At 53.1% G+C, this 24,617-nt stretch overlaps 3 protein-coding genes across 4 annotated transcripts in view; all 3 read right to left on the minus strand.

The window, feature by feature from the left end:
• Positions 1 to 9,363: 9,363 nt before the first annotated feature.
• On the minus strand, positions 9,364 to 12,305 carry LOC109385849 (mastin-like). Of its 2 annotated transcripts, none has more exons than XM_019648476.1 (6): positions 12,293 to 12,305; positions 12,134 to 12,194; positions 11,768 to 11,948; positions 11,265 to 11,539; positions 9,902 to 9,982; positions 9,364 to 9,796 (listed from the first exon to the last, which is right to left on the minus strand). In XM_019648476.1, the coding sequence occupies exons 2-6, from the start codon at positions 12,192 to 12,194 to the stop codon at positions 9,705 to 9,707; spliced, it is 690 nt and encodes a 229-aa protein (XP_019504021.1). In that variant the 5' UTR covers positions 12,293 to 12,305; the 3' UTR covers positions 9,364 to 9,704. The 2 variants fall into 2 exon arrangements, with proteins under 2 accessions (XP_019504021.1, XP_019504020.1); XM_019648475.1 differs by having other exon boundaries at positions 9,902 to 10,065.
• A 3,078-nt stretch (positions 12,306 to 15,383) lies between these two features.
• LOC109385851 (mastin-like) lies at positions 15,384 to 17,566 on the minus strand. The gene is made up of 5 exons (XM_019648479.1): positions 17,370 to 17,566; positions 17,054 to 17,234; positions 16,596 to 16,870; positions 15,803 to 15,963; positions 15,384 to 15,716 (listed from the first exon to the last, which is right to left on the minus strand). Exons 1-5 carry the CDS (start codon positions 17,428 to 17,430, stop codon positions 15,546 to 15,548), a joined length of 849 nt encoding a protein of 282 aa, XP_019504024.1. The 5' UTR covers positions 17,431 to 17,566; the 3' UTR covers positions 15,384 to 15,545.
• Positions 17,567 to 23,583: 6,017 nt separating this feature from the next.
• The window catches only part of LOC109385831 (tryptase alpha/beta-1-like), a 23,209-nt gene continuing 22,175 nt past the window's right edge, over positions 23,584 to 24,617 (minus strand). Inside the window, exons 2-4 of the mRNA XM_019648451.1 lie at positions 24,310 to 24,592; positions 23,990 to 24,153; positions 23,584 to 23,915 (exon numbers count right to left, since the gene is read on the minus strand). Coding sequence (XP_019503996.1) covers positions 23,751 to 23,915; positions 23,990 to 24,153; positions 24,310 to 24,592 — 612 coding nt within the window. The 3' untranslated portion in view covers positions 23,584 to 23,750. The remainder of the gene's footprint in view (positions 23,916 to 23,989; positions 24,154 to 24,309; positions 24,593 to 24,617) is intronic.

The following is a 24,617-nucleotide window of genomic DNA, read 5'->3' on the forward strand; positions in this document are numbered from 1 at the left end:
TGGGCCAGCTGAGTGGCGCGATGGTTAAGAACTGGCTTGGGATGCCAGAGGCACCGGTTCGGATCCCACATATGAGGGCCAGTGACACTGCCCTCCACAGCTAAAATGCTGAACAACAGCTCAACCTGGAGCTGGGCAGCCGTGAGTCGTCAGCGACGGTGTAGGCTGCAGCCCCTGTGGCAGTGGGTTGCCATGGGCTACCATATGTAGCCAGCAGCCGCAGTGAGCAGCCATCCAGAAGCCGGCAACTGATCTGCCTCGCCCGAGAAGAGCACAATGATGGTGCCAGCTTGGGCCAGTGAAGCAACGTCCTCCACAACTAGACTGAAGAACAACAACAACAAAAAACGACAGCAACTTGTCTGTTCCCCTTCCCCAATTCCCCAGCACTGTTCCCATCCCCCCAATAAAAAAAATTTTGAAAAAAAAAAAAGAATGCTGTCTTATAGATTACTCTTCTAATTGGTCATTGCCAATATCTAGAAGCCCTGTTGATCGTCAGCATACTGAACTTGACATTGATCTTGTGCAAAGCTGCACAATATTAGGTTCTAATGTCGTCTGTAGATGGTCTTGGGTAGTCTGTCTAGGGTGCCATGTTGTCCCTGGCTGTCTCATTTCTTCCTTTCTAATCTTTACAGCTTTTGTGTATTTCTGTTCTCTGTGTGCTGCGTGGCGTTGCCTGCACTGTTCAGGGCCTCCCTGTCCATCACTCACTCGGAGGAGGAGCCTCTGGCGTCCACCGTTAAGCAGGACGTTTGCTGCGGGCTTTGGAGAGCCACCTTATCTAATTTAGGAAGTCCCGTTTGGCCCAAGTTTGCTAAGAGTTTTATCATGAACTATAGTTGAATTTATCAACCCAAAGAATCAAATGCTTTTTTTTTGTTATCTATTGAGATTATCACGTGGTTGCTTACCTATCTCTGCTCTGTTAATGTGGTAAATTGTACTAATAGGTTTTTCTGGTGTTAAACCATCTTGGTTTAGACCCTCTTAGGGTTTTTTTTTTGTTTGTTTTTTGGGGGGTTTTGGTAATTATTTTATACATTGTTGGAGTGGATTTGTTAATGTTTTATTTTGGATTTTTGAACCTGTGTTCATAATTGAAATTGACCTGAAATTTTCCTTTATTCTATAATATGTGTCCAGTTTTATCATCCAGGTTATACTTATCTGACAAAATGTGCCAGGGAACTTGCCTCTTTTATTCTCTGAAAGATCCTCTGGTCCTTGAAAGCTTAGAATAATTCTCTCATGACACCATTGCAGGACTGGGGTTTTATTTTGTATTTTGTTTCTAAGTAGATTTGCAATCCCCCAGATGCAGGTCTTTAATGATTATAGAGCTATACCTATTTCCTTTTTCTTCTAAAGTCAGTTTTCATGAGTTATACTTGCCTAAAAATTGTCCATTTCATCCGATGGCAAATTTGTTTAATATAGTTGTTCATACTGATCTCTTCTAATTTTTAAAAATCTCTGCTTTGTCCATGCTTATGTTCACCTTTTTATTACTAATATTATTGGTGCATCTTTTTTCCTGCCTCATCAACGTTGCCAGAGCTTTGCCTATTTAATAGATTTAAGAAACTAACTTTCGGCTTTGCCACCCTGTCATCTCCCTATTATCTATCCCATGTGTTTCTTTTATTTGTTTTAAATTACCTCTTACTTTTCCTTTAATTATTGCACTTTTTATTCTATTCCTTATGCTTTCTTTGGGTTTCTTCCAACATTATTTTTCTCATTTCTTGATTTAAGCATGACATTCTCTATTGTTCTATTTTCACTAAACTCAGGAATGGCTGGTCATTTCCCTCTAAGTACCGGTCGCTGTGTACCTGTGAGTATTGGTAGGTGATATTTTCACTGTTGTTATAAATAGTTTGTAATTTCCACTATGACATTTCTTTGACCCAGGAGTTCTTTAGAAGCATATTTTTAAATTTCCAGATGTAGGAGGGTTTGTGCCCATATTTTGATGTAAGTATGAGCAACTTTAAAATAATAATACAGCCTGTTCTTGATTTTGAATATGAGGCAACTAAAAATAAGTGAGCTCTGAGAGCAGCAATTCAAGCTCATTATTTATTGAGGATGTTAATGACGGTAGTGAAGTCAAATATCCTGGGTCAGTAACAATAGATGGATTTACAGGCCCCTCCCCAGCAAATGCAGGCAGTCCTGACAGGTAACAAGGGGCCTCATTACATGATGATTAGCTGTGATCTGCTCCTGTTCACATCTACCAAAGTCATATGGACCATATGCTTCATTTCTGTTGAAAGCATTTGGACCTTCCCAATCCATGCAACCAAATGAATACACACATGCACGCACATACACATTCACACACGCGCACAAGTATGCATACACATGCATGGGCATGCATGTGCACACACGGAGGGCAGCCCTGGGAGGCTCCTCATGCAGGAAGACGAGCCGGGGACTGAAAACATGGCCTGTGGGTGACACCTGCCTGTGGGGTGGGTGGGGGGGCAGCCTCCAGCCTTTTTTCCCAGCCCTGCTGTGGAGCCAGAGAAACAGCCAGGTAAAGGCACCTGAGGGTTTCTTCCAGAGAAACTGAATGACCTCAGGAGAAAACAATCAAACTATTATAACAACCAAGACTTTGGGAGTGTCCCCAGAGAGGTGGCTGCAACCTCTAGCTGCTGGGGAGGCCCGTTTAGTAGGAAACCCCATTGAAAACAGGTGATGTCAGTCAAGATGGCGCCCTATTAGAACACAGCAGACACCAGGGTGCCCGGGTCTCCCGGAGTGGGAGAGTGGAGAGTGGAGGGTAAAGAGCAAGCTGGAAGAAGGAGCAGTGATGGTCGCACTGAAGCCACAGACAGGCCCGGGTGTCACAGGCTGGCACTTTGGCGTCTAGGACAGAGGGCCTGGTTGTAAGAGGACAGCCACGCAGATATGGTTCCTGGGAAGCAGGAAGCAGAACTCGATGGCCTTCGCCAGAGCCCTCAGCCGGCCGGCTGGCACTGTGGCCTTGGGCGTGTCCTGGAAGCTGCACTCAGGTGAGGAAGTGCTGGAATGGGGATGGAAACAAACCGTCTCTGGGGGCCTGCGTCCCCTACAAGCAGGTGGGGCAGAGTGAGTGAGATTTGAGTTTCATTGTCAACGTGACTGTATTTGTCCCGTGGCTTGGTAGAGCCCATAAGGGACAGCCAGGGAGGGCCTCCACAAGCCATCCTTGTCCCTGCTCCCAGGACCTCCGGCCCCATGGAACTTTCCATTGTGACCCATGGGAACCCTGGTGGATGCGCACACTGCTGCCACCACAGCACCCCCAGCCCCACCCCCGCGGGTCCAGCTTCCATTGCAGTGTTGCAAAAGGGGTCGTTAGGTAACAGGCAGCTGTGCCGTTTGCCCAGCCTGCCCTCGGCCTTCCCCTATCAGGGCCCAGATGTCCTCATCACAGCCTCAGCTTTGATCCTGTCCCTGATGTCACCTGGCCCCACCCTCACTCTGTGCCTCCCTTTCCTATCACTAGGACATGTGGGGGCCCCCCTCTGGCCCTATGCGGGGAGCCAGGTGTCCCCCACCCCCACATTTGCTTCACTGACATTCTACCTGAGTGGGAGGGAGAGGCTTTCTAGGGAAGAGCAGGTCCTCTCTTCCTCACTCATGGAGGTGAGAGAAGGGCCCAGACCCCAGGAATTTCTCCAGCAAGTGGGGCGGGCGTAAACCAACCTTTCCAGGGTGCTCAGGGATTTTAGTCTCCTGTCTGGAATCACCTTAAGATGGTGATTAAGAAGAAGAAGGGGAACAAGACTTGGAAATCTCCAGCCTAGGCCTCCTGATGCTCCAAAGTGCCCCCAGCAGCCTCGCGCTGGCCCTGCGCCTGGTCCCAGAGCTCTGCTTCCTCTCCCCCGCTCTGGCTTCCAGAGTGATCACTATATAGCCACAGCTCATATTTCAGTGTGAAACTCCTGTGCCTTCAGCAAACAGTCGGAGAGAGGGAGAGAGGCAGAGTAAGCAGTCCAGTTAGTTCAGGACATAAACTCTGCACCTGGCTTCTCCCAGCCTCCCTGCCCCTCACCTGGAGACTCTCTGAGCACCGTGAGGGGTCAGGGAGACCACGTCCCTGCCTCCCAGTGCTCAGCCCTGCTGCCCACCCTCGGACCTTCCCAGAGCTGCAGAAGGAGCTGGCCATGCACAGGTGGGCAGCCAACCCTCCACCCAAGGGCTAGATTCTAGAAATAGGGTCACAGGAGGCTCTGCAGAAGGGAGGTGAGCATCCGGGGTCAGGACTCACCTGGGGCCCCAGCAGTGGAGCTCCCCAAGAGGAAGAGGGTCAGAAACAGCAGCCACAGTGTCTGCAGGGGGAGAAGGGGAGCTGGGACTCAGGCCCTGGGCTCAGGGATAGAGAGGCTGGGAGCCACATACAGGTCCCCCTTGGAGGGGGACAGCACCCTTACCTTGCCAGGACTCCAAGGCTCTCTACTCCCGGGCCTCCTGAGCCCCTCTATCTCTGGGCTAGAGGGAGTGGACATCGGGGAGTCCTCTTCTGGGGGGAGCATATGAGGGAGGTGGGATTCCCCTCCTCCCAGGACCAGTGACAGCTGACAGCACAGAGATGTGGCCCAAGTCCAGGAGACCCATCTCTCTAGCCCTCCCCTCCTTTGCTCCTCTGCCAACATCAGCTTGACAGGCCTTTCGTGTCACTGTTGGATGGTCTGGGACAGTTTCCCAGCATTGATGAGCTTTAGCCCTTCAGGAAGGCAATGTAGGCCACAGCCCTTTGGCCCCATAGGGGATGTGCCTGTCTCCTGGGGACAGGACCAGGGTTCCAGCAGGCTGTACAAGGGCAGTGCTGCCCAAGCTGAGAAGTATCTCTATGGCAATGTCCCTGGCCTCCATGCCACCTGCACATGTGTGTACACTCAACGGTCTATGTTGCTATGACAAGCAGACCCAGGAAAGGCCCTGAAACCAAAACTCTACCTGTGTGAGTGAAAGAGGCTGTCACTCCCGTCTGGTAACAAGTGGAGTTTATTAAGGGACACTTACACAGGAGATGCCTTTGTGGGCAGTTGCAAGATGAAATGGATATCGGTGCTGCTCTACAGGCACCAGAGAATTAAATAGAATAAGGCAGGGTAATCCCGGGACTAGTATGTGGATGCTACCAGGTACGGGAAATTAGTTCACATGCTGGACCAGGTCAGGACACGACCTGTTCCAGGAACCAGCATGTAGCGGGAGGTAGGGAGAGGTGCTGGTTTACGTCAGAACGAGCATTGATTACAATCAGACAATCTCCAAGTGGGGTTTGGGAAGCAACCTCCCACTTTTAGCCCAGGGAACAGCTCGCAGGTCAGGCGGCGGTCACTCCATGGAGTTTCTCCTTCACCCATATACACACATGTACATATGTTGGTGTCTAGTGTCTAGCGGTGATCACTGAGGAAGAGAAGCAGAGAAGGTAAGTGAGGGGGCCCTGTTTCTCCTGCGCATACATGTGTGCGTATATGTGTCTGCATGTGCCACAAGCACATGCATGTATCCATCTACTCACATGCATATATTCTGTGTACATATAAAAGCATGTGTATGTTCTGGTATTTGTGTACACGTGTGTGCACCTAAGTATACATGTGTGTATAGCATGTGCATGTGTGTAGGCATGCTTTGCATGTGCGTGCATGTAGATCTATGCACACGTGTAAATGCATGCACATGTGTACATGTGCATTGTGTTTATGGTGTTTCTCTCCATGCTGAACTATAAACAGGAGAGCAGGCGTTTCATCCATTTCATTCTCTGTTGCATCTCCAGCACCTAGAACCATGCCTCGCAGAGAGCTGGCCCTCAGTAGTGTGTGTGTGTGAATCAGTTGGTCAACCAAAATCCCATTAACACTTTTCTTGGAAGGTAATACACTTTTCTAATGTCCTTATAGGAGAGAACACATGTAGAAGCGGCCACAGCAGCTCTGAGAAGGAAGAATCGAGAGGAGACTGGTTCCAGCAGCACCCACTTACGTCTTGTGGTCAGTAAACCACATGGCACAGGGGTGGAAGCTTAGATTAAGGAAATGGAAACAGGGTCCTGAACAGAGTTCGAGTCTCTCAGGTCTGCGGTTCAGGGGACAAAGGATGGAGCTGGTGGCCTCAGAGATCAGGGGAAGGGGGTGCCAACTCATGGAGACAGGAGAGGCCCAGGGTCAGAGGTTCATTTCTGAGCAGGTGAGACTGCAGCCCCCAGGTCTCAGGCAGGAAATTCAGGAGCTTGGTAGTGTCAGAGCTGTGTATTTGCCTGGCAGCTCGGATGTGTAAGAAACGGAGCAAGGAAAAGCAACCAGAAAAGCAGCTGGAAAGATGCAATAAGAGGGAGAGACAGGGAGAGGCACAGAGAGACAGAAAAAGAGACACAAAAAGAGACAGAGGCAACTGAGTGGAGTTTAACACCGGGCTGTTTGGTAGCGGGAAGACTCAGTGCTCTCCAAGTCCCATCTTTGTCCAAGGACTGCCATCTTTGCCACCTGCCATTGGCGGGTGGCTGCAGAGCCAGACCCCAATGATAAGCGCTCCTGCTCGGTGTACCATCCACTTGCCCCACCCCCTCTCCTGAGCTGGTGTTCATGGAGCCAGAAAGCTGATGACAGGGCTTCAGGGAGACTCCAGGGGCTCATGGCTGCCCGCTGTGCTGTGTACAGACGAGCCTATGCCTCAGACTCCATGCTGTACCATGGAGCCCCTCCATCTTCACTTCCCCCACCTCCTCCAGCCTCAGGCTCCCCAGACCTGCTGCTCCCTGCACATCTCTTTGGTCGTCCGAGTGGGTGACCCATGTGACTGGGGAGGGAGCCATTGACACTAAAGGCAAAGATTTCTCTGTTAGAAAGTGGACAAGTCAGTGAGTCTTACAGATGGACAGTCCAGTCTGACAGACGAACATGTCAGTCTATGGGAAGGACATCAGTGGGCTGATTGCAGCCAATAAGAGACCATCCCTAAAGTCCCTGGGAGTGTTGGAGACATTCTGCTCTCAGCATCCACTGCCTGGCTATCTCAGGACCCAGTGTCCTGCTTCCAGCCCACAGGACCCCATCACGATGTGGGGGGTGGTGACCTGAGGGTGCTACCACCCCAAAGGCCCAAAGCTGGGAAGAGACGCATTTCTGTGGTTTCCTCAGCACGTCTTCTCTGCACTTACTCAACCAGGCCCCTCGATAGCAGAAATCCAATCTGAGGCCCCAACCTGGAGACACTGAGTTCCAACTTGGGGCAGGGGCAGATTGAGTGTCCCAGGCCTCCCCAGGAACCCGGCAAGCTTTGGCTCTGGGAAGTCTCTGGAATCTTGGCCGAGGCTTATGGGGGAGACCTGCTAGGGCACTGTCCTTTGAGATTCTTTACTGTGGGACAAGAGACTTGGGTTGGGTGGAGGGAGAGGGTGGGGAGCATCAAAGGATTCTGGGAGAAAGCAAACCAACTGCATGGCTGCTAGAAAGAGCCGAATGGAGAAAAGAAGGTTCTGGGAGGGCAGAGGCGAGCGACCAGCAAGGACACAGAGGCAGCTTGCGAGTTCCAAGCTGCCTGGCTCCAGGCCAGCCGATGCAGTGGGGGTGCCTGCATACCCAGGCATTAGATACCGCCCAGACTAGAGATCTAGAGAAGGAAAGTATTGGGTCCTGGCAAAGAGGGCATGCTGAGAGCTAACCAGGCAGATGCCACAAGCCCATGGCTGAGGACGTGGTAGAGGTTTGGGGACGTGGCTGTCACAGCACCACAGCATCACTGTGCCCTGCTCAGGGGTCTTAGGGTCACCTTCTCCTAGACGACCTGAGTGACCCCCACCCTCCATGACCACTGGGCCCCTCCCTCTGTTCCTGCACTATTTCCCACCTCTGGAAGTTCAACTTTGCAAAAGTCAGCAAGGATTTCTTAGGGTTTTTTAAAAATGGGCGAATTATCTGCTATATATATCAGAGTGAACATTGTTCACAATACTGGAGCATGTCTACATGGCTGTGAGGTGGCCGCACTCATTTGAGACATCAAACAGCAGTGTTCCCAACCAAAACCTCCCCTTCAGACCTCAAACCTTGGGTCTCAGTTTGGGGCGGGGGAGAGCAGAGACCCAACTCCATGCCCCTGGCTGCCCTGCGGAGTCCAGGAGCTGAGAGTCCAAAGAGGCCCGATGGCAAAGGGGCCTGTGCTGGAAATAGGATGGGACAGCTTGACCAAGGACCGACACACCCAAGCAGGAAGCCTCAGGGGACATGAGGTGATACCTCAAGGCATCCTGCAGTGGCCGTATCAAGAGATCACCCCAGGAGCGAAGCCAGCAGGCGAGACAAGGCCTCTCCGTGGCCCCACTGCCTGGTCCCAATCCCTTCCCACCAAGCCCCTGGGGAGATGGGTCCCACAAACCAAAAGTGGGGGCTGGGAGGAACAGGAAGCACAAGTGGGGTTTTGACTCAGAAAGTGAATGAACAAATGATCCTAAACTTGGGCAATGAGAATCCACTGGATTGAACGGGAACCACCCAGTGCCAGCCAAGAGAATTTTCTTTAAGAATGGAATGTTGCAGACCTGTAGAGTCTAATGCAGTAGCCACTGCCAGGGAGAAGCTGCCCTCCCTCCAAGCCATTCACTGGTGGAGAGTCATGTGGGGACGGCCCAAGGGGCACCTGACCAGCCCAGCAAGGGCCCTCCAGGTGGTCCCCTCTGTGAACACAGGGGCCCAGGGTGGAGCCTGGAGCAGTCAGCTCTCCACCCACCTCGACTGTTAGAGTCTATCATCACCCATGGTCAACTTTCTGAGCTTCAAGACCAGTGCTCCCCAGTGGAACTTTCCAGGATGGTAGGCTGCTCTGTATCTGCTGTTCAATGCATGTGGCTTATGAGATTGAGGAAGTAAATTTTCCACATAATTCAATCTTAATCAATTTGCATTTACGTGGCCTCATGTGGCCAGGGTTCTGCCGGGTCCCCACCCTAGCTGACAATGGTCCAGGTATCCTGGGGTAGCCGAAGGGAAGGACAAGTGCAGGGGCCCAAGTGGAGAAGCACCTCTCACCTTTTCTGGGTGCTGAGCCCCTCTGAGCATGTCTTGCCCTGAGGTGAGGCTGGATTTGATGGTACAGGTGGGGACATGAGGGAAAGGAGCAAACCCGGGGAGGAGTGCTGAGACAGGACATGTGTCTCATCCTTGGTGGGGAGGCTAGAATGTACCTCCTGAAAACAGCCCCCACTCAGGATCGGAAGTGACCACACGGCCTCCCCAGCCACCCCAATCTGCCTGCAGACCCAATTGTTCCAGGCTGGCCCTGAGCCCTCCAGAGCCTTGGGACCCCACCAGCAAGTCCCCACCATAAAATACAGGCCAGACACTTGGGTGGCTGCTTTTCACACAGTTTAATGGGGTGACAAACAGTGAACAAGAGGCATGGTCCCTGGCATGCCCACCAACCCCCGCGCTGTAGGGAGACACCAACATCTGAGCTGCTAGCGGCCTCTTAAGTCCCGAGATCAGGGCAGGACGAGGCGCAGGGCGCTGGGCGCAGGGCTGGGAGCAGGGCACAGAAGAGGTGGTGGTACTGAATGGGGGAAGCCACAGGGGTGACCCTGAGGACAGGTCCCCGGCTCCTCACCCGCACGAGGCCATCAAGGCTCCAATGGGACATGCTGGCGGATCCAGGATGAGTAGGTCATCACTCGGGTGTAGACCCAAGGATAGTCATGCTGCCCGGAGGCCGTGCCCCAGCTCAGCACCCCAACTTGGAGCCATGTGTTGTACCAGTAACAAACCAGGGGGCCTCCGGCGTCGCCCTGTGGAAGGGGATCACAATTGGCCACAGGGTGCTGTGCTGGCCCCGCAGCAACGTGGCTTTTGGGCCCTGAAACCGAGAGCAGAGGGCAAGGCCTGGCTCTCACCTGGCAGGAGCTGCGCCCCTTCCTCCCGGCACACAGCATGTCGTCCTTGATGATGGTGCTTTGGCTGCCGGCTGGTGAATCCTGCAGATACATCTCCTTACAAGCCTGGTTCCCCATGATAAGGACCTCGGCCTCCTGCAGGTGCTCAGCCGGGGGCAGCAGTGCTGTGGGAGGGGCTGAGTGAGGGCGGACAGCGGGGGGGGGGGCTTCGTCCCCTCTGTCATCTGCCAGGTGACCTAACCTTGAGCCTTATCTCTCAGACTCACAGTTCTGTTCAACAGACCCAAGCATCACATGGCAGCTTTGATGAAAACAGTACGGGAATTACAGGAGCCTCAGTGTGTGTGTTCTAAAAGTTATTCCATGAAACTAAAGACTGGAGCTTGAATAAATAAGAGAAAAAGCCACCTAGGGAACAACAAGCCACGCTGGAGCCGCCTGTCACAACTGAGAGTTGTGCTGTCGGTTTTTTAAAAGATTTTAACAACCAAGAAGAGTCGCCACATCCTATACTGCCAAGAAGAAGAGTTGTAACATCAGTAGAGCAGGGACTATGCCGGAGGTGGGAGCCCCCTCAGAGCCCAGACCTCCGTGAAAGAACGTGCCAGAACTGGCAATGAGGGATCTTCCGTTTCTGGAGAGCAATGCTCACTGTTCTGTCTGAGAATCACCATTCAGAGGGTTATTCCAGAGGAGAACTTGGCTCATCACATTCTCATCCTGTGTGCAGGACCCAGAGAGAAAGCTCAGCTCTGCAGGAGGACAACAGAGAACCCAAGTCCTGCTTACACTTCCCCTGACATTTCGAGGGTCGGTCGATACCCCAAGGCGGCCAATGACACACGCTTTCAGCACTGACACCCAGGAGCCGGTACAGGGAGGGAGCCCCTCCCGGGACCATGACGAGGCTGTGTGATCCTGAGCACACCCGAAGTGAGTCTCAGAGCAAGCAGAGACCCTGCAGATGAAGAGCCTGAGAACCACGGGACAGGAAGGGGAAGTGGGGGAATCCCTTAGAAAGCCCTTCCCCCTGGGAAAGAGGAGAGATGGGTGTTGTAGCTTCAGGTGCAAGTCCTAATGCTGCCTCTGAGAGCCCCCATGTTCTGAATGAGTGAGTCACTCTCTACCTCGACTTCCCCAATTGCAAACTGAGAAATGACCACTAGTGCCGGGGATATGGTGAAGGTTTAAATGAGAACTTCTTACAATGCCTCCTCCAGGGGCAGGCTGGGAGCAGGCAGCCAGCGATCCTGCCGGCCCATCTGTGACCTGGGCACATCCCCCACCATCAAGGCTGTCTGCCACGTGGCCCCCACTCACCCCATGTGTGTCCTTTGTCCACTCTCCAGGTCCCTGATCTTACCATGTACCCCAAAGGTGCCCCAGCCAGTCACCCAGCACTTCATTCCAGGGATGAGCAGCAATGAATCAGGAGCAAGAGGGACGGGGCTGACGTTCTCCGAGAACGTCACGGAGGCCTCCAGTCTCAGCAGGGCGATGTCCGCACCCCCTGCAGCAGACAGGGTCATGTTGAACTTGGGGTGGCGGATGATCTGAGCGACCTTGTACAGCTGGTCATGGTCATAGAGCTTCACTTGTCCAGTTTGTACCCTGTATTTCTGTGGCTCCGATGTGTCCCTAGGAGAGAGGGGACCGGAAGCTTCTCAAGGAGTCTGGATGGTGTGGGTGTGTGGCTGGTCCCCCAGCAGCACGAATGCCTCCCAGGGCTCGGAGCCCGGTGGAGCCTGGACCCTGGGTCTCCTGCCCACGGCCCAGGACACTGTCCCTCCACATTACATTGCGCCCCCCAACCGCTTGTCCCCCCCCCACCTGCCCCACCAGGAGGCAGCCAGGTGAATCGCTTACGGTTCAACACAGTGGGCAGCGGTCAGCACCCACTGGGGATGGATGAGGGAACCCCCACATTCATGCTGCCACCGGCCATGTTCTTTGTTGAAGACCCTCAGGCTGACCTGCCATGGCCACTTCCCGGGAGGGGCATTATGCCCCCTGCCGATGCCCACAAGGTCAGCCCCTGGGCCAGGGTCTGGGGAAACAGAGAAGGAGCCCTCAGGGACCCAGGCAACCCTGCCCAAAGCTCAGCACAGCTCTCATACTCAGTCCCTCCCCAGGGCCATCCTCATGTGGGGGTCACCACCCCAGGTCAGTGCTGGCCTGAGGCCACTGATGGGTCTCAGGACAACAAGGGCATTGCATGGGGTCAGGACTCACCTGGGATCATAGGCACAGAGCCCCCCAGGCAGGGGAGGGTCAGGAATAGCAGCCACAGCATCTGCGGGGGGGATAGTGGAGGACCAGGGTGAGGAGAACTGGGGCAGGGACCCCAGAGACTAGGAATGGAGAGGGCAGTGTTCTGAGTGGTGTCCTCACCGTGCCAGGTCTCTCTGCCCTCTGCTCCCAGGGACTCTGAGGCTCTTTACCTTCCCAGCCCAGGAAGTGGGTGGAGCATGAACGCCTGGAGGCAGGGCCTTGAGGACAGGGAGGGTGCACCCTGGGAGGGTGCGGGCAGGGCTTCCCTGTGCCAGTGGTCAGTCCATCAACATTTGCAGAGGACCTACTATGCACTGGGCCCAGGCCTGGGTGCTGGAACACAGAGCCAAAGCGGACAAAGGCCATCCTCACTCAGGGTGAATCAGGCATCTCACAGTGGTGAGTGTAGTAAGGACAAGAGGTACCCTTGTGTCAGGGAAGGACTGTCCAAGGAGCCAGGGCGTTCTGACACAGCGTCTAGAGCTAAGACAAGGCCGAGCTGGTTCTCCAGCCCCAGGTCCACACCTCCCCTCTGGACCACCAGTCGTCCTGGGATGGAGGGTAGGCCTTGTGGGACCACGAACTCCCCACGTGGAGAGCTCCGGGAGCCAGGCCTGAGCCAGTGAGGGCCGTGGGGCAGGCGCCTGGCCAGAGACCCAGCGCAGCCATACCTGGAGCCCTCCTCCCTCTGTCTGGGACTTGTGTGCCCTGGGCCAGCAGGGCCTCGTTGCAGAGGTGCTGTGGCTTGGGGTGGAGCTCCCCAGACGAAGGAGACAAGCTGAGTGTTTGGTCATCATGACCCCAGGTGGCTCCCTACTCTGCACTGAACAACTGGGATGTGAGGACAAGGGGACAGGAGGATGGGCACCAGAAGCTGCCCCCATCACATTGTCACGCTGTCACACTGCAGGCGCCTGCAGGGCTGCCGCTGACCTCCACAGCTGACCTCCATACCTCCATCCTTCTCCAGCCCCAGCAACCCTTCTCCCAACACAGCCGGTCCCTCCCACGCTCTCATCCAGGTCTTGTGACAAACCCACGCTGGCAAGGCGGACAAGCAACCCTGCAAGGACCCCTAACAGGGGGCTCCCCAAACTTGGGAGGGGCTGGACAGTGGGCCCCTAAATTGTGACTAACGCCCAGTGGGGTCCTGCTGCAGACTCGGTCACTGTCTCTTTTGAAGACCCCAAGTCCTGAGGCAGAGAGGGGGGTGCCCTGGATTTCCCCATGTTTGAGGACACGGGCATCTCAGTAGCATCTCCAGACATGTGTTGTGGATTTACAGCTGGGAATTAACCAGGAGAATGAGAGCTCTGGGCTCGTTAACAATGTTTGTTTCAGTTTAATGTTTATTTGGGTTTTTTAAAAAGAGCTTTATTGAGATAGAGTTTCACTCCATCCAATTCACTCATTTAAAGTGTACAAGTCAGTGGGATTTAGGACTTCCACAAATGTGCCACCATTACCACAGTCATTTTACAACATTTTCATCACCTTGAAGAGAACGCCTGAGCTCTCTCACTGTCACAGCCGACTCCTGCCACCACGCCCCCAGCTCTGGGCAATCACTAATCGACTCTGTTTCCACAGATGTCCGGATCTGTAGTGGCCTCTGTAAACAGCCTCTTTCTCGGCAGGATGTCAGACGTGAGTCTTTTCTTTGCGCCTCCCTCTCCCCCTTCCGGAAGCCGGGTTATCCCTCTGAGAACCTGAGTGTCAGCAAAGGTGGTCTGGGGCCACCTCCACCCTGTCCTGGGGGGAGGCCCAGCCCCAGGCTCAGCCACGCACCTGGGGCACGAGTGGGAGTGGGTAGCATTGAGGTCACAACTACCAACAGTGGGAAGAGGGGGAAAGGACATCAGGGAGCGGGTAATACTGAGAGAGGCAGGGGGATGATCACGGGCACTAACAGGCTTTTGAGCCCTTAGGCTTTGACTTGCAATGCGGGGGTGGAGGTGGCGGCAACCCAGTGCCACCTAATACCAAACCACCACTCTGCCTGACCATTCCGTGACAATGACATAGAGACGCATGGGTGAAGCAATGAGTGTTAAGGCCCCTTCTCTTCCCCAACACCACGGGCCTCAGGATCACAGACTGGGACCCTTGTCTGTCCCATGTGGACCCCCACCCCCACCTATGGGCTCAGCGCTCGGAGGTCATTCAGATGCTGGGCAGCCACGAGCATCACCCAGCCTGTGCCCAGCCCCATCACAGGCCTCAGGAAGACATAGGGACAGAACCCCAGGGAGCAGTTTCTTTTCCACGGAAGTTGATTCTTCATGGGATTCCCTTGCGGTCAGGGGAAAGGGGTGTTGTTGGGGGCCAGGTAGAGACAGAGCAGAGTTTGAAGCAGGGACCTGGAGTCCGCACTCCCTCCCCACTGGGCTCCTGCCATCCCCAGGGCTCGCTCCCACAGACCCTGAGTGACCCCCAGTGTCACTCAGAGGCACCTCTGAATGCCCTCGGCCAAGTGTCCAAGGTGGCCAAACGTGGGACACATCACGTCACAAACAGCCAGAAAATCCAGAGGCACAATGGAAGCCACTGTTTTCCCAGTGAAGTTGTCGGGGAACGTTCTGGGCCGATACTGCCCCCACAGGAAGGGCTTTAGGGGTCAAGGCTTACAGGACCCATTTGTGGAATGAACCAGGGACATTTGACTTAGGTCAGACAGGACTTTCAAAATCCAGAAAGACAATCTGGTGCCCTCAAGGGAGGAGATCGTCTATAGCATCTTCCAGGAGTGGAGGAGGGGATTGTCTGAAAGAACCTGGGGAAACAGGACCTGTGGGAATCCCACTGGGTCTGGTCTTTCCAGCACCACCCACCACCGTCCTGCACCATCTCCTCGCATCCACGCTGCGCTGAACCAGGAGGTCTGTGGCAGAAGGGACAGTGCCTGGTGAGTACCATGAGGGGGCTCTGGAAGTGGGGGGGCAGGACAAGGAAGGTGAGAGGAAGTCTGTGGGTCTGAGACTGAAGCCACAATTGAGACACAGCACTTCCTGTGGTAGACACTTGCAGGGAGAGGAGCATGGAGCACCTGTGCTCACAGGCAGGGGGCCACCCATCTCCTGGCCTGAAGATGCCAGCACCAGGGACCCCAGCAGCAGCCCCAGCCAACCAATGCCCAAACAGCACCCCCCCCCCAGGGTCCCCAGATGCACCACAATCTAGCACACAGCAGCCTCGAAGCAATTTTCCCACGTCCTTTAATGAGAATCAAATCACAAGCCATCATCTGTGGTTCCTGGGATTTTTTTCCACCTCTGGGGCCCCACACCTGCTCCCCCCCCCCAGGAAAAACAGAATCCCAAGAGACAAGGAGGATTGAGGGTCTCCCCATTATAAAGACCCCACCCGGCCCCGTCTAGGGCCTGGAGAGCAGAGGGACATATTGCTGGATCCAGGGCACGTAGCTCGTCACTCGGGCGTACACCCCAGGGAAGTCACTGCAACCACATGGCTGGCCCCAGCTCACGACCCCAACCTGGACCCAGGTGCAATTCCAGTTGCACACCAGGGGGCCCCCAAAGTCACCCTGTGGGGAAAAGCAAGAGTCAGCATGTGCTTCTCAAGGCAACAGGTCTGGTGGGTCCAGAGGAGACGGGGGACGGGGAGTCTCACCTGGCAGAAGCCGCTGGTCTCACTCCCGGCACACAGCATATCATCCTTGATGGCCTGGTCATTGTCATGTGAAAAGGATTCCTGGTACTGCTGGTCACAGACCTGGTTCCCCACAATGGGGACCGTCACCTCCTGCAGGTAGTAGGGCGGGGCCAGCTGCGCTGTGGGGAGGGGCTGGCTGAGAACCAGGGCTGGTCCCAGCCCCTGCTTCTCCCCAGCAGCACGGGTACTGCTTTCATTCCTGGGCCACGCCTGGCCATCAGCAGAGGGTATGGGGAGCCCCTCTGGGGGCCCTGACCCGGGAATTTGGGACTGAGCTCCCCCACGTCCACTACGGTAGGGGTCCGATCACACAGCATCCAAAAGCCTAGATGCCCTTCCAGCTCCGGGACTCAGGACTCCATCGGCCAGAGTCTGGGCTCCAGGGGCCTGAGGACAGAACAACCGAGGAGAGAGTTTTCTCCTGGCAGCTGCATTAGGACTCACGGGCACCCCGTGCAAATTCTGCTTCAGCAACAGGGTAGCCTGGGATCTTGGACCCCAGACTTTCTCTGCTGTGACAGGACGATGCCATCTGCCCTCAGGCTGTGGTCTGAATCGAAACCCAGAACGGCCTGCCCAGGGCCACCCGGAGCAAGTGCCCAGTTCCCGGCATCTGTCCCAGAAACTTCCTGCCTAAATCCCAGGTGTCGCACCCACGCCGGGGACCCCAAAAGTTTACAGTGTGAGCCACTTTCTGTAAAAACCCCGCTGCCCAGCCCTCATTATCTCACCAAGCCTCCCAAATACCTACAGTTGTCTGCGATGTCACCCCAGCCAGTCACCCAGCACATTGTCCCCGGGTGAACTTGAAGTTCAGCAGACGGGAGGGTGACAGGGCTGACGAGCTCTGAGAGTGGCACAGGGGCCGCCAGTTTCAGCAGTGCGATGTCCGAGCCCCCCTTGGCAGACAGGCTGTAGTTGAAGTTGGGGTGGCGGATGATCTTAACCACCTTGTGCAGCTGGTCGTGGTCATAGAGCCTCAGCTGCCCGACTTGAACCCTGAAGCTACAAGCCTCCAAGTCCTCCCTGGGGGACAGAGACCAGGAGCTTCTCAGAGGAGGCTGGGGCGTAGGGGGTCAGAGCTGGGGAAGGGCCCCCAGGAAGCCCACCTCCTGCAGAGGACCCTGCACACAGCACATGTTCCCCACCTCTGCCCCCACACCCCTGGACCCAGCCATGGGGATGGAGGCGGGAATGGGCACTACTCACGGCGCAACACATTGGGCGGCAGTCAGCACCCACTGGGGGTGGATGAGGGAGCCCCCACATTCGTGCTGCCACAGGCCATGGTTCATATTGAAGAACCTCAGGCTGACCCGCCACGGATGCTTCCTGGCTGAGACATCGCACCCCCCGATGATGCCCACCAGCTCATGTCCTGAGCCAGGGTCTGAGGAAACACGTAGAAGGGCCATCAGGGCCCAGAGCTCGGGGACAGGTGAAGCTTTTCACAAGGGATGGTCCCCCCAGTCCCCTAGGGCTGGTCCTGGGAGCCCCAAAAGCACAGGATGGAGTCAGGACTCACCCGGGGTCATGGGCATGGAGCCCCCCAGGCAGGGGAGGGTCAGAAACAGCAGCCACAGCATCTGCACGGGGCCCCTGGAGGGAGAGAGCTTGGATCCCAGCACGAGCTCCCAGGACCTGGGGCCTGAGGATCGGGCGTATGTTCAGATGGGCGCGAACTGCTCCTTCAGTGCCGTCTCTCTGGTTTACCCCTCCCTGTCACCCCTCCAGGGCCTCATATATCCTTTTAACACAGGAAGTGGGCACCGAGCAGCCAGCTCTACTCCGGGTCCCGTGCTGTGGCCAAACAGGTCTCCTCCTTTCAGTGGGGCCGTTGGTAGCTTATGGTCAGTCTCATAACAAGACACAGCCTCCCCAAGAGTGGGCAGGGCTGGGGCCTGCACAGGCAGAGGACAGCCTCCGGGAGTGTGTGCTGCTGTGAAGGATGTGGGTCATGATGGATATTAGAGAGAATGATAGATACAATAAAGGAAGAAAAGGTCAAGGAGCGGGGCGCCAACCTGGCCTGGGTTTCAGGGAAGTGTCTTTATGCTGAGTTGGGGGTGCATTTCCAGCAGCTGCCATTCCTCTGCCTTGCGTCACCTCCCCCAGCCCATGATCCTGCTCTCCTGGTACCAATCGCCCAGGGGAGGTGACAGATGCCCCCCATGGGCCTGGATCCCAGCACCTGAGACTGATGACACCTGCCCCTGTGATTCCCACAGCTACTAACTCTGAAACGAAGGCTCCAATTTCAGGCTAAAGAAAGTTCTGGCTACAAGAAGGTGGGCAGGGCTGTCAGAGGGCCACGGGACTGTTGGGGACCCAGCCTTCTCCAGGGAATATGTTGTCATCTGGAAGAGCCAAATGTGTGGTCACCCCTGACCACAGCCTCCAAGGGCAGGACTCATCTGGGAACATGTGGAGTGGGTGGTCCCTGAAAGCCTGTGGTGTTCCAGGTCTTAGACCTGGGTGGGGGGTGTTCCCTGGGTCCTTCCCTGGCCCCTGTTCATGGCCCTTTGGGAGCCTGGCATCCCTCTGCCATGCTGCCTGCAGACCACCTTCAAGCAGTCATCCAGGAGAGCCTGAGGTTTGAAGAAGGTTTTGCAAAATGTGTGTGGGGAGAGCTGTGTGCACGTGGGGGAAGACTGCCAGTCTCAGAAAAGACACAGATATGTCTCCCAATTTCCCAGGGAGGGGAAAAATGTCTCTGGGTTCAGCCGGGAGTGGGCTTCTGGTTTTTTTGCACCCTTTTAAAAAAATGTAATGTGACCTAACACTGAGTTCCAAGGAATCTCTAATATGTAAGTAGTGGAAAATGATGTGAAGGAAAGGAAGCCAAATATGTGCCTACCCATAGGTTCGCCACCAGCAAGGGACTCAAAAGAGGATCTCTGGGAACACAGGAGTGTGTGCCTTTGATTTCTGTGGTTTAAAAAAAAAATACTAGCGATATTTAGGGATCTTGGAGCAGAACATGACAGCAGAAGCTCAGCCCTGAGTGTGTGTGTACTCTCTGGCTTTCTCTCTCTCTAATCCACGTGCATTCCCCCTCTTCTCCAGCCAAATTAGTTTCCCCTTCCTTCCCTATGGGGACAGCATCCCTACAACATGCCTTGCCTCTTCTCACCGGCCTATTTCTGTTCCGACCATCTCTCAAGCCTGGAGAGAGTCATCCTCCCGCGACGCTGGGGTGAGGCGTGGGAATCCCGCTCAAGGGCCCCTCCTCCATGAAGCTTTTGATTTTTTTTTTTCCTTTGTGGCCAAATTGCCCTTTTTTTTTTTTTTCGTAATTTTTCTTTCCTGTGTTTTTTAACTGGTTTTTCTTTGTTGTTGTTTTTTTAGATTTTTATTGGGGAATTGGGGAAGGGGAACATTGTGTTTTTCCAGGACCCATCAGCTCCAAGTCAGGTTGTTGTCCTTCAATCTTAGTTGTGGAGGGCGCAAGCACATCTCCAAGTCCAGTCACCGCTTTCAATCTATAATAGTTGCAGGGGGGCTGGGGGGGTACAGCCCACCATCCCATGAGGGAGTCAAACCGGCAACCTTGTTGTTAAGAGTATGCGCTCTAACCAACTGAGCCATCCTGCCACCTGTTGGCAGCTCAGCGGCCGCTCAGGTCGGGCGCAGCTCACTGGCCCATGTGGGAATCAAACTGGCAACCCTGTTGCTCAGAGCTCGTGCTCTTAACCAACTGAGCCACCGACCGGCCCCCTCTTTTCTTTTTAATTCCCTTCTTTCTACCCCCTCCCTTTTGACAACCATCAGCTTGTTCTCTATATCTATGGGTCTATTTCTGTTTTTTTCTATTCATTTCTTTTATTTTTTAGATTCCACATATAAGTGAGATCATATGGTATTTGTCTTTCTCTGACTTATTTCTCTTAGGATAACACCCTCTAGGTCCAACCATGTTGTCACAAGTGGCAAGATTTCATTTTTTTTATTGCTAAATAATATTCCATTGTATCTTCTTTATCCATTTCATCTACTGATAACCAAGTTATCAGTAGCTCCCATGACTTGGATTGGGGGACAACTTGGCTGTTTCCCTTCTCCAATTCCCCAATAAAATCTTTACCAAAAAAAATTCCATTTATAATTGCATCAAAAGGATAAAATGCCAACACATAAATTGAATTAAAGTGGTGACAGACCTGTATTCTGAAGACTGTAAGACATTGAAGAAAGAAATTAAAGAAGATACAAATAAATGGAAGGATATACCTTGCTCATGGATTATTGCTGCCATAACTTGGCTATTATTAGTAATGCTGTAATGAACACATGGGTCATATAGCCTTCCGAATTAGTGTTTTTGTTTTCTATGGTTACGTACCCAGAAGAGGAATTATTATTTCTGGGTTATATGGCAGCTCTTTTTTTAATTTTTTGAGAAAAAAATTAAAAATCTTCATACGGTGTTTTCTGTAGTGGCTGCACTAATTTACAATCCCACCAATAGTACATCAATGTTCTCTTTTCTCCACATCCTCGCCAACACTGTTTGTTAATTTTTTGATGGTAGCCATTCTGACAGGTGTGAGGTGGTATCTCACTGTGGTGTTGATTTGCATGTCTCTGGTGATTAGTGACGTTGACCATCTTTTCATGTGTCTGTTGGCCATCTGTATGTCCTCTTAGGAGAAACGTCTATTCAGGTCCTCTGCCCATTTTATTTAATTGGATTGTTGTGGAGTTTAGTTTTTGTTTTTGGGGGGAGGGTTGTTTGTTTTTTTGTTTTGGTGTTAAGTTGTATGAGCTCCTTATGTATTTTGGGTATTAACCCCTTATTGGATGTATCATTGGTGAATATCTTCTCCCATTCGAAAGGTTGTCTATTTGTCTTGTCGATGGTTTCCTTCGTTGTGCAAAAACGTTTTTGTTTGATGTAGTCCCATTTGTTTATTTTTTCTTTTGTTGCTCTTGCCCAAAGAGAAAAATCCAAAAATGTATTGCTGACATCAATGTCAGAGTTTATCACCTATGTTTTCTTGTAAGAGTTTTACAGTTTCAGGTCTGACATTTAAGTCTTCAATTCATTTTGAGTTTATTCTTGTATATGGTGTAAGAAAGTGGTCCAATTTCATTTTTTGTATGTATCTGTCCAGTTTTCCCAACACCACTTATTGAAGAAACTGTCTTCACCCCATTATATATCCTTTGGTAGGTTAACTGACCATATAAGTGAAGATTATTTTCTGGACTCTCTATTCTAGTCCATTGATATATGGATGAATAGATAGATAGATAGATAGATAGATAGATAGATAGATAGATAGATAGATAGATAGATTTTATGCCAGTACCCAACTGTTTTGATTATTGTAGCTTTATAGTGTAGTTTGATAACAGGGAGCATGATACCTCCCACTTTGTTCTTAAGGTTTCTTTGGCTATTCAGGGTCTTTTGTGGTTCCATATAAATTTTAGAATTGGTTGTTCTAATTCTGAGAAGAATACCCTTGGTGTTTTAATAGGAACTACATTGAATCTGCATATTGCTTTAGGTAGTAAGGACATTTTAGCAATATTAATCCTTCCAATCCATGAGCAAGGTATATCCTTCCATTTATTTGTATCTTCTTTAATTTCTTTCTTCATTGTCTTACACTCTTCAGAATACTGGTCTGTCACCACTTTAATTAAATTTACGTCTTGGCATTTTATCCTTTTGATGCAATTATAAATGGAATTTTTTTGTAAAGATTTTATTGGGGAATTGGAGAAGGGAAACAGCCAAGTTGTTGTCCCCCAATCCTAGCTGTGGAGAGCGCAGCCAGCCCAGCTCCAAGTCCGGTTGCCGTCCGGCCTGCTGACCCGCTCAGCTCAAGGTGTTGTGTTCAATCTTAGTTGTAGTGGGGCACAGCCCCCCATCCCATGCAGGAGTCGAACCAGCAACCTTGCCGTTAGGAGCATGTGCTCTCACCAGCTGAGCCATCCTGCCACCTTTTGGCAGCTCAGCGGCAGCTCAGCTCGGGCACAGCTCACTGGCGCATGTGGGAACCGAACCAGTGACCCATTTGCTCAGAGCCCACACTCCTAACCAACTGAGCCACAGGGCTGGCCCCAGAATTGTTTTATTAATTTCCACTTCTGATCATTCATTATAGGTGTATAGAAATACAACAGATTTCCATATCATCATTCTATATCCTATTACTTTACTGAAGTCATTTATTAGTTCTAATTGGTGGTGGCATCAATAGGGTTTTCTATGTATGGTATCATGTCATCTGTAAGTAAGGAGAGTTTTACTTCTTTCTTTCAAATTTGGATGCTTTTCATTTCTTTCTCTTGTGTGATTGTTGTGGCTAGGAGTTCCAATACCGTGTTGAATAGAAGTGGTGATAAAGGCATCCTCATCTTGTCTTTCACACGCTAGGATGAGCATGTGTTACGGCTACAGTAAAATAAATACAGATGAAAATAAAGAGGGTTACAACCTCCCCCCCACCATGGTTTCCACAGCAGTGAGGGCGCAGGATGAGTGGGGGCGAGGCCATTCCCACTTGGAACCCAGTCTGCACTGTGGGGAGCGGAGCTGTGGGCTGTGGGAATCTGCCCACAAGACAACCTGAAATGCACAGCAGCCTGATGCAGAAAACCACCCGACCTGTTGCCGTGAGCATTGACGGGAAAAGGTGCCCAATGACTGGACCATCCAAGATGGTAGAATCCTTGGGCGTGGATTCTACCATGCCCCTGAGGACACCGTCCCTGCTATTGAAGGTGGACAGCTGTCCCCTGTCCTACCAAGGGCAAGAGCCCCGACTGAGAAAGGGGCTCCCCCAATCAAAAATGATAAAAATGCTAATTAAGAACTTCATGAGATGCCATCCTCCCCTACCAGAATGGTGAATTGGAAGTGACGTGGCACCAACCCCATTGCTAAACCCACCTGGCATCTCGGAAATGGAGGGTGCGCGGACCCCATGGCCTCAGCAGACCCCTCAGTGGCACATGCCGCATACATTCCAGGTGTGTGCACAGGATCATCCGGGCTACCAGGTCCTAAGGCCCTGACTGGGGACACCCCAAGTCCCCTGTGGCAGTCTGGACACTGGACTAGACTCCCCCTGGGAGCCAACACAACGGTGAGAAATGGTGACCTCGCTACACACAGCCATGGGAGAACAGCACAACATGGTGTCAAGTGAAGCGCAAGGCTCCAAAGTGTTACAATTGATCAGTCACAGAAATGGGGAAATTAGGCAGACACACTATTCCCATGTGCACATGCGCAGTGTGGCCTGAGAGAGGCAGGGGTGCAGGGGACAGTGCTATGTGTGTGGGGGGGTGCTGCATGGTTAGACGGACATGGGGTGTGGGCAACAACGCTGTGTATCGTGACCCCATTGCTGGGTACCTGACAACCCTAGAATCATCTTTTATTTATTTTTATTTTATTTTATTTTTTTAGCTGAGCCATCCTGCCACCTGTTGGCAGCTCAGTGGCTGCTCAGCTCGGGCGGGACTCGAACTGCTGTTGCACAGAGCTCAAAGTAGAATCTTTTAAATGGTCTGTGTTGCTTTCTGTGTCCCGAATACACGTGACCACTCACCCAAGAGACACAAACCCGGGCACCAGAGCCTGGAAAAGGGACCATCCTCACAGCAACACCTGGAGCTCAGGCTGGGCACCCCGCAGTGACAGTGGCTGTGCCGGGCTGTCCCGGAACCCCTTCCCTGCCCCTCAGTGATGCCCACAATCAGACACAGGGCCCAGCCACGTGTGTATTCTATGCTCTTTAATGAGGATCAGTGTGTGAGCTGGAGAGGCAGGGGACAGGGCAGGGGACAGGGAGGATGGGAAGATCACCACCTGGGCAGGAAGCAGTGGTGAGGGGACAGGAGGGACCTGGCTTCTCTACAGATGCCAGCGGCAGCCTTAGGGACAGGCTCAGGGTTTCTTCGGGACATACTGACGGATCCACTCCAGGTAGTAGGTGACTCGGGTGTAGACGCCGGGTCCGTTGGGCTGGGCACACCTTTTGCCCCAGCTGACCACACCTGCCTGTAACCAGGTGTTGTTGACCTTGCAGACCAGGGGCCCTCCGGAGTCGCCCTGGGGAGGAGAGGGGTCAGCAGTGGCTCGCGAGGCCAGGGCTGGTGGGGGCTGTGGTGAGGACACGGGCCCACCTGGCAGACACCCTTGTTCGTGATTCCTGCACACATCATGTCATCACGGACAATCTGGACATTGTCCCCCGTGGACAGGCCAGTGTGGTAGTTTGTGTCACAAATGCCGTTTTCTACAATGGGGACCTTCACCTGCATCAGGGGGAATGGTGGTGGGAGAGGTACTGTGGGGTGAGAGGAGAGCACGCAGTGTCAGCGGGGAGGCAATCACAGCCCTCAGCCAGCTGTCAGGCCCCATCCCCCATGGGAACCCCAGAGCTGGGTCATGGGTGTTACTGGTCCCAGCTCCCCTGAGCACCTCAGCTGTCCCTGACACTTACCTCCATTGTCCACATCGCCCCAGCCTGTCACCCAGCACACGGTCCCTGAGGGGAAGGTCTCCGAGGCGGGGGGCAGGGTGACCACCTTAACATGGCTGGAGATGTTCACAGGGTCCTTGAGCTTCAGCAGGGCGATGTCAGCCCCGTTCCAAAATGTGTAGTATTTGGGGTGAGTAAGGATCCGGCTGACCGGCAGCAGCTTGTCGTGGTAATAGAGGTGCTGCACCCGCAGCTGCACCCTCAGGCTTCTGGCGTCATTAACCTCCCTGGAGAGAGGGGCTGCCTACTCAGGGGGCTGAGCAGCCTCC

The sequence above is a fragment of the Hipposideros armiger genome, unplaced genomic scaffold (genome assembly GCF_001890085.2).
Source record: "Hipposideros armiger isolate ML-2016 unplaced genomic scaffold, ASM189008v1 scaffold_126, whole genome shotgun sequence".
Classification (NCBI taxonomy): Eukaryota; Metazoa; Chordata; class Mammalia; order Chiroptera; family Hipposideridae; genus Hipposideros; species Hipposideros armiger.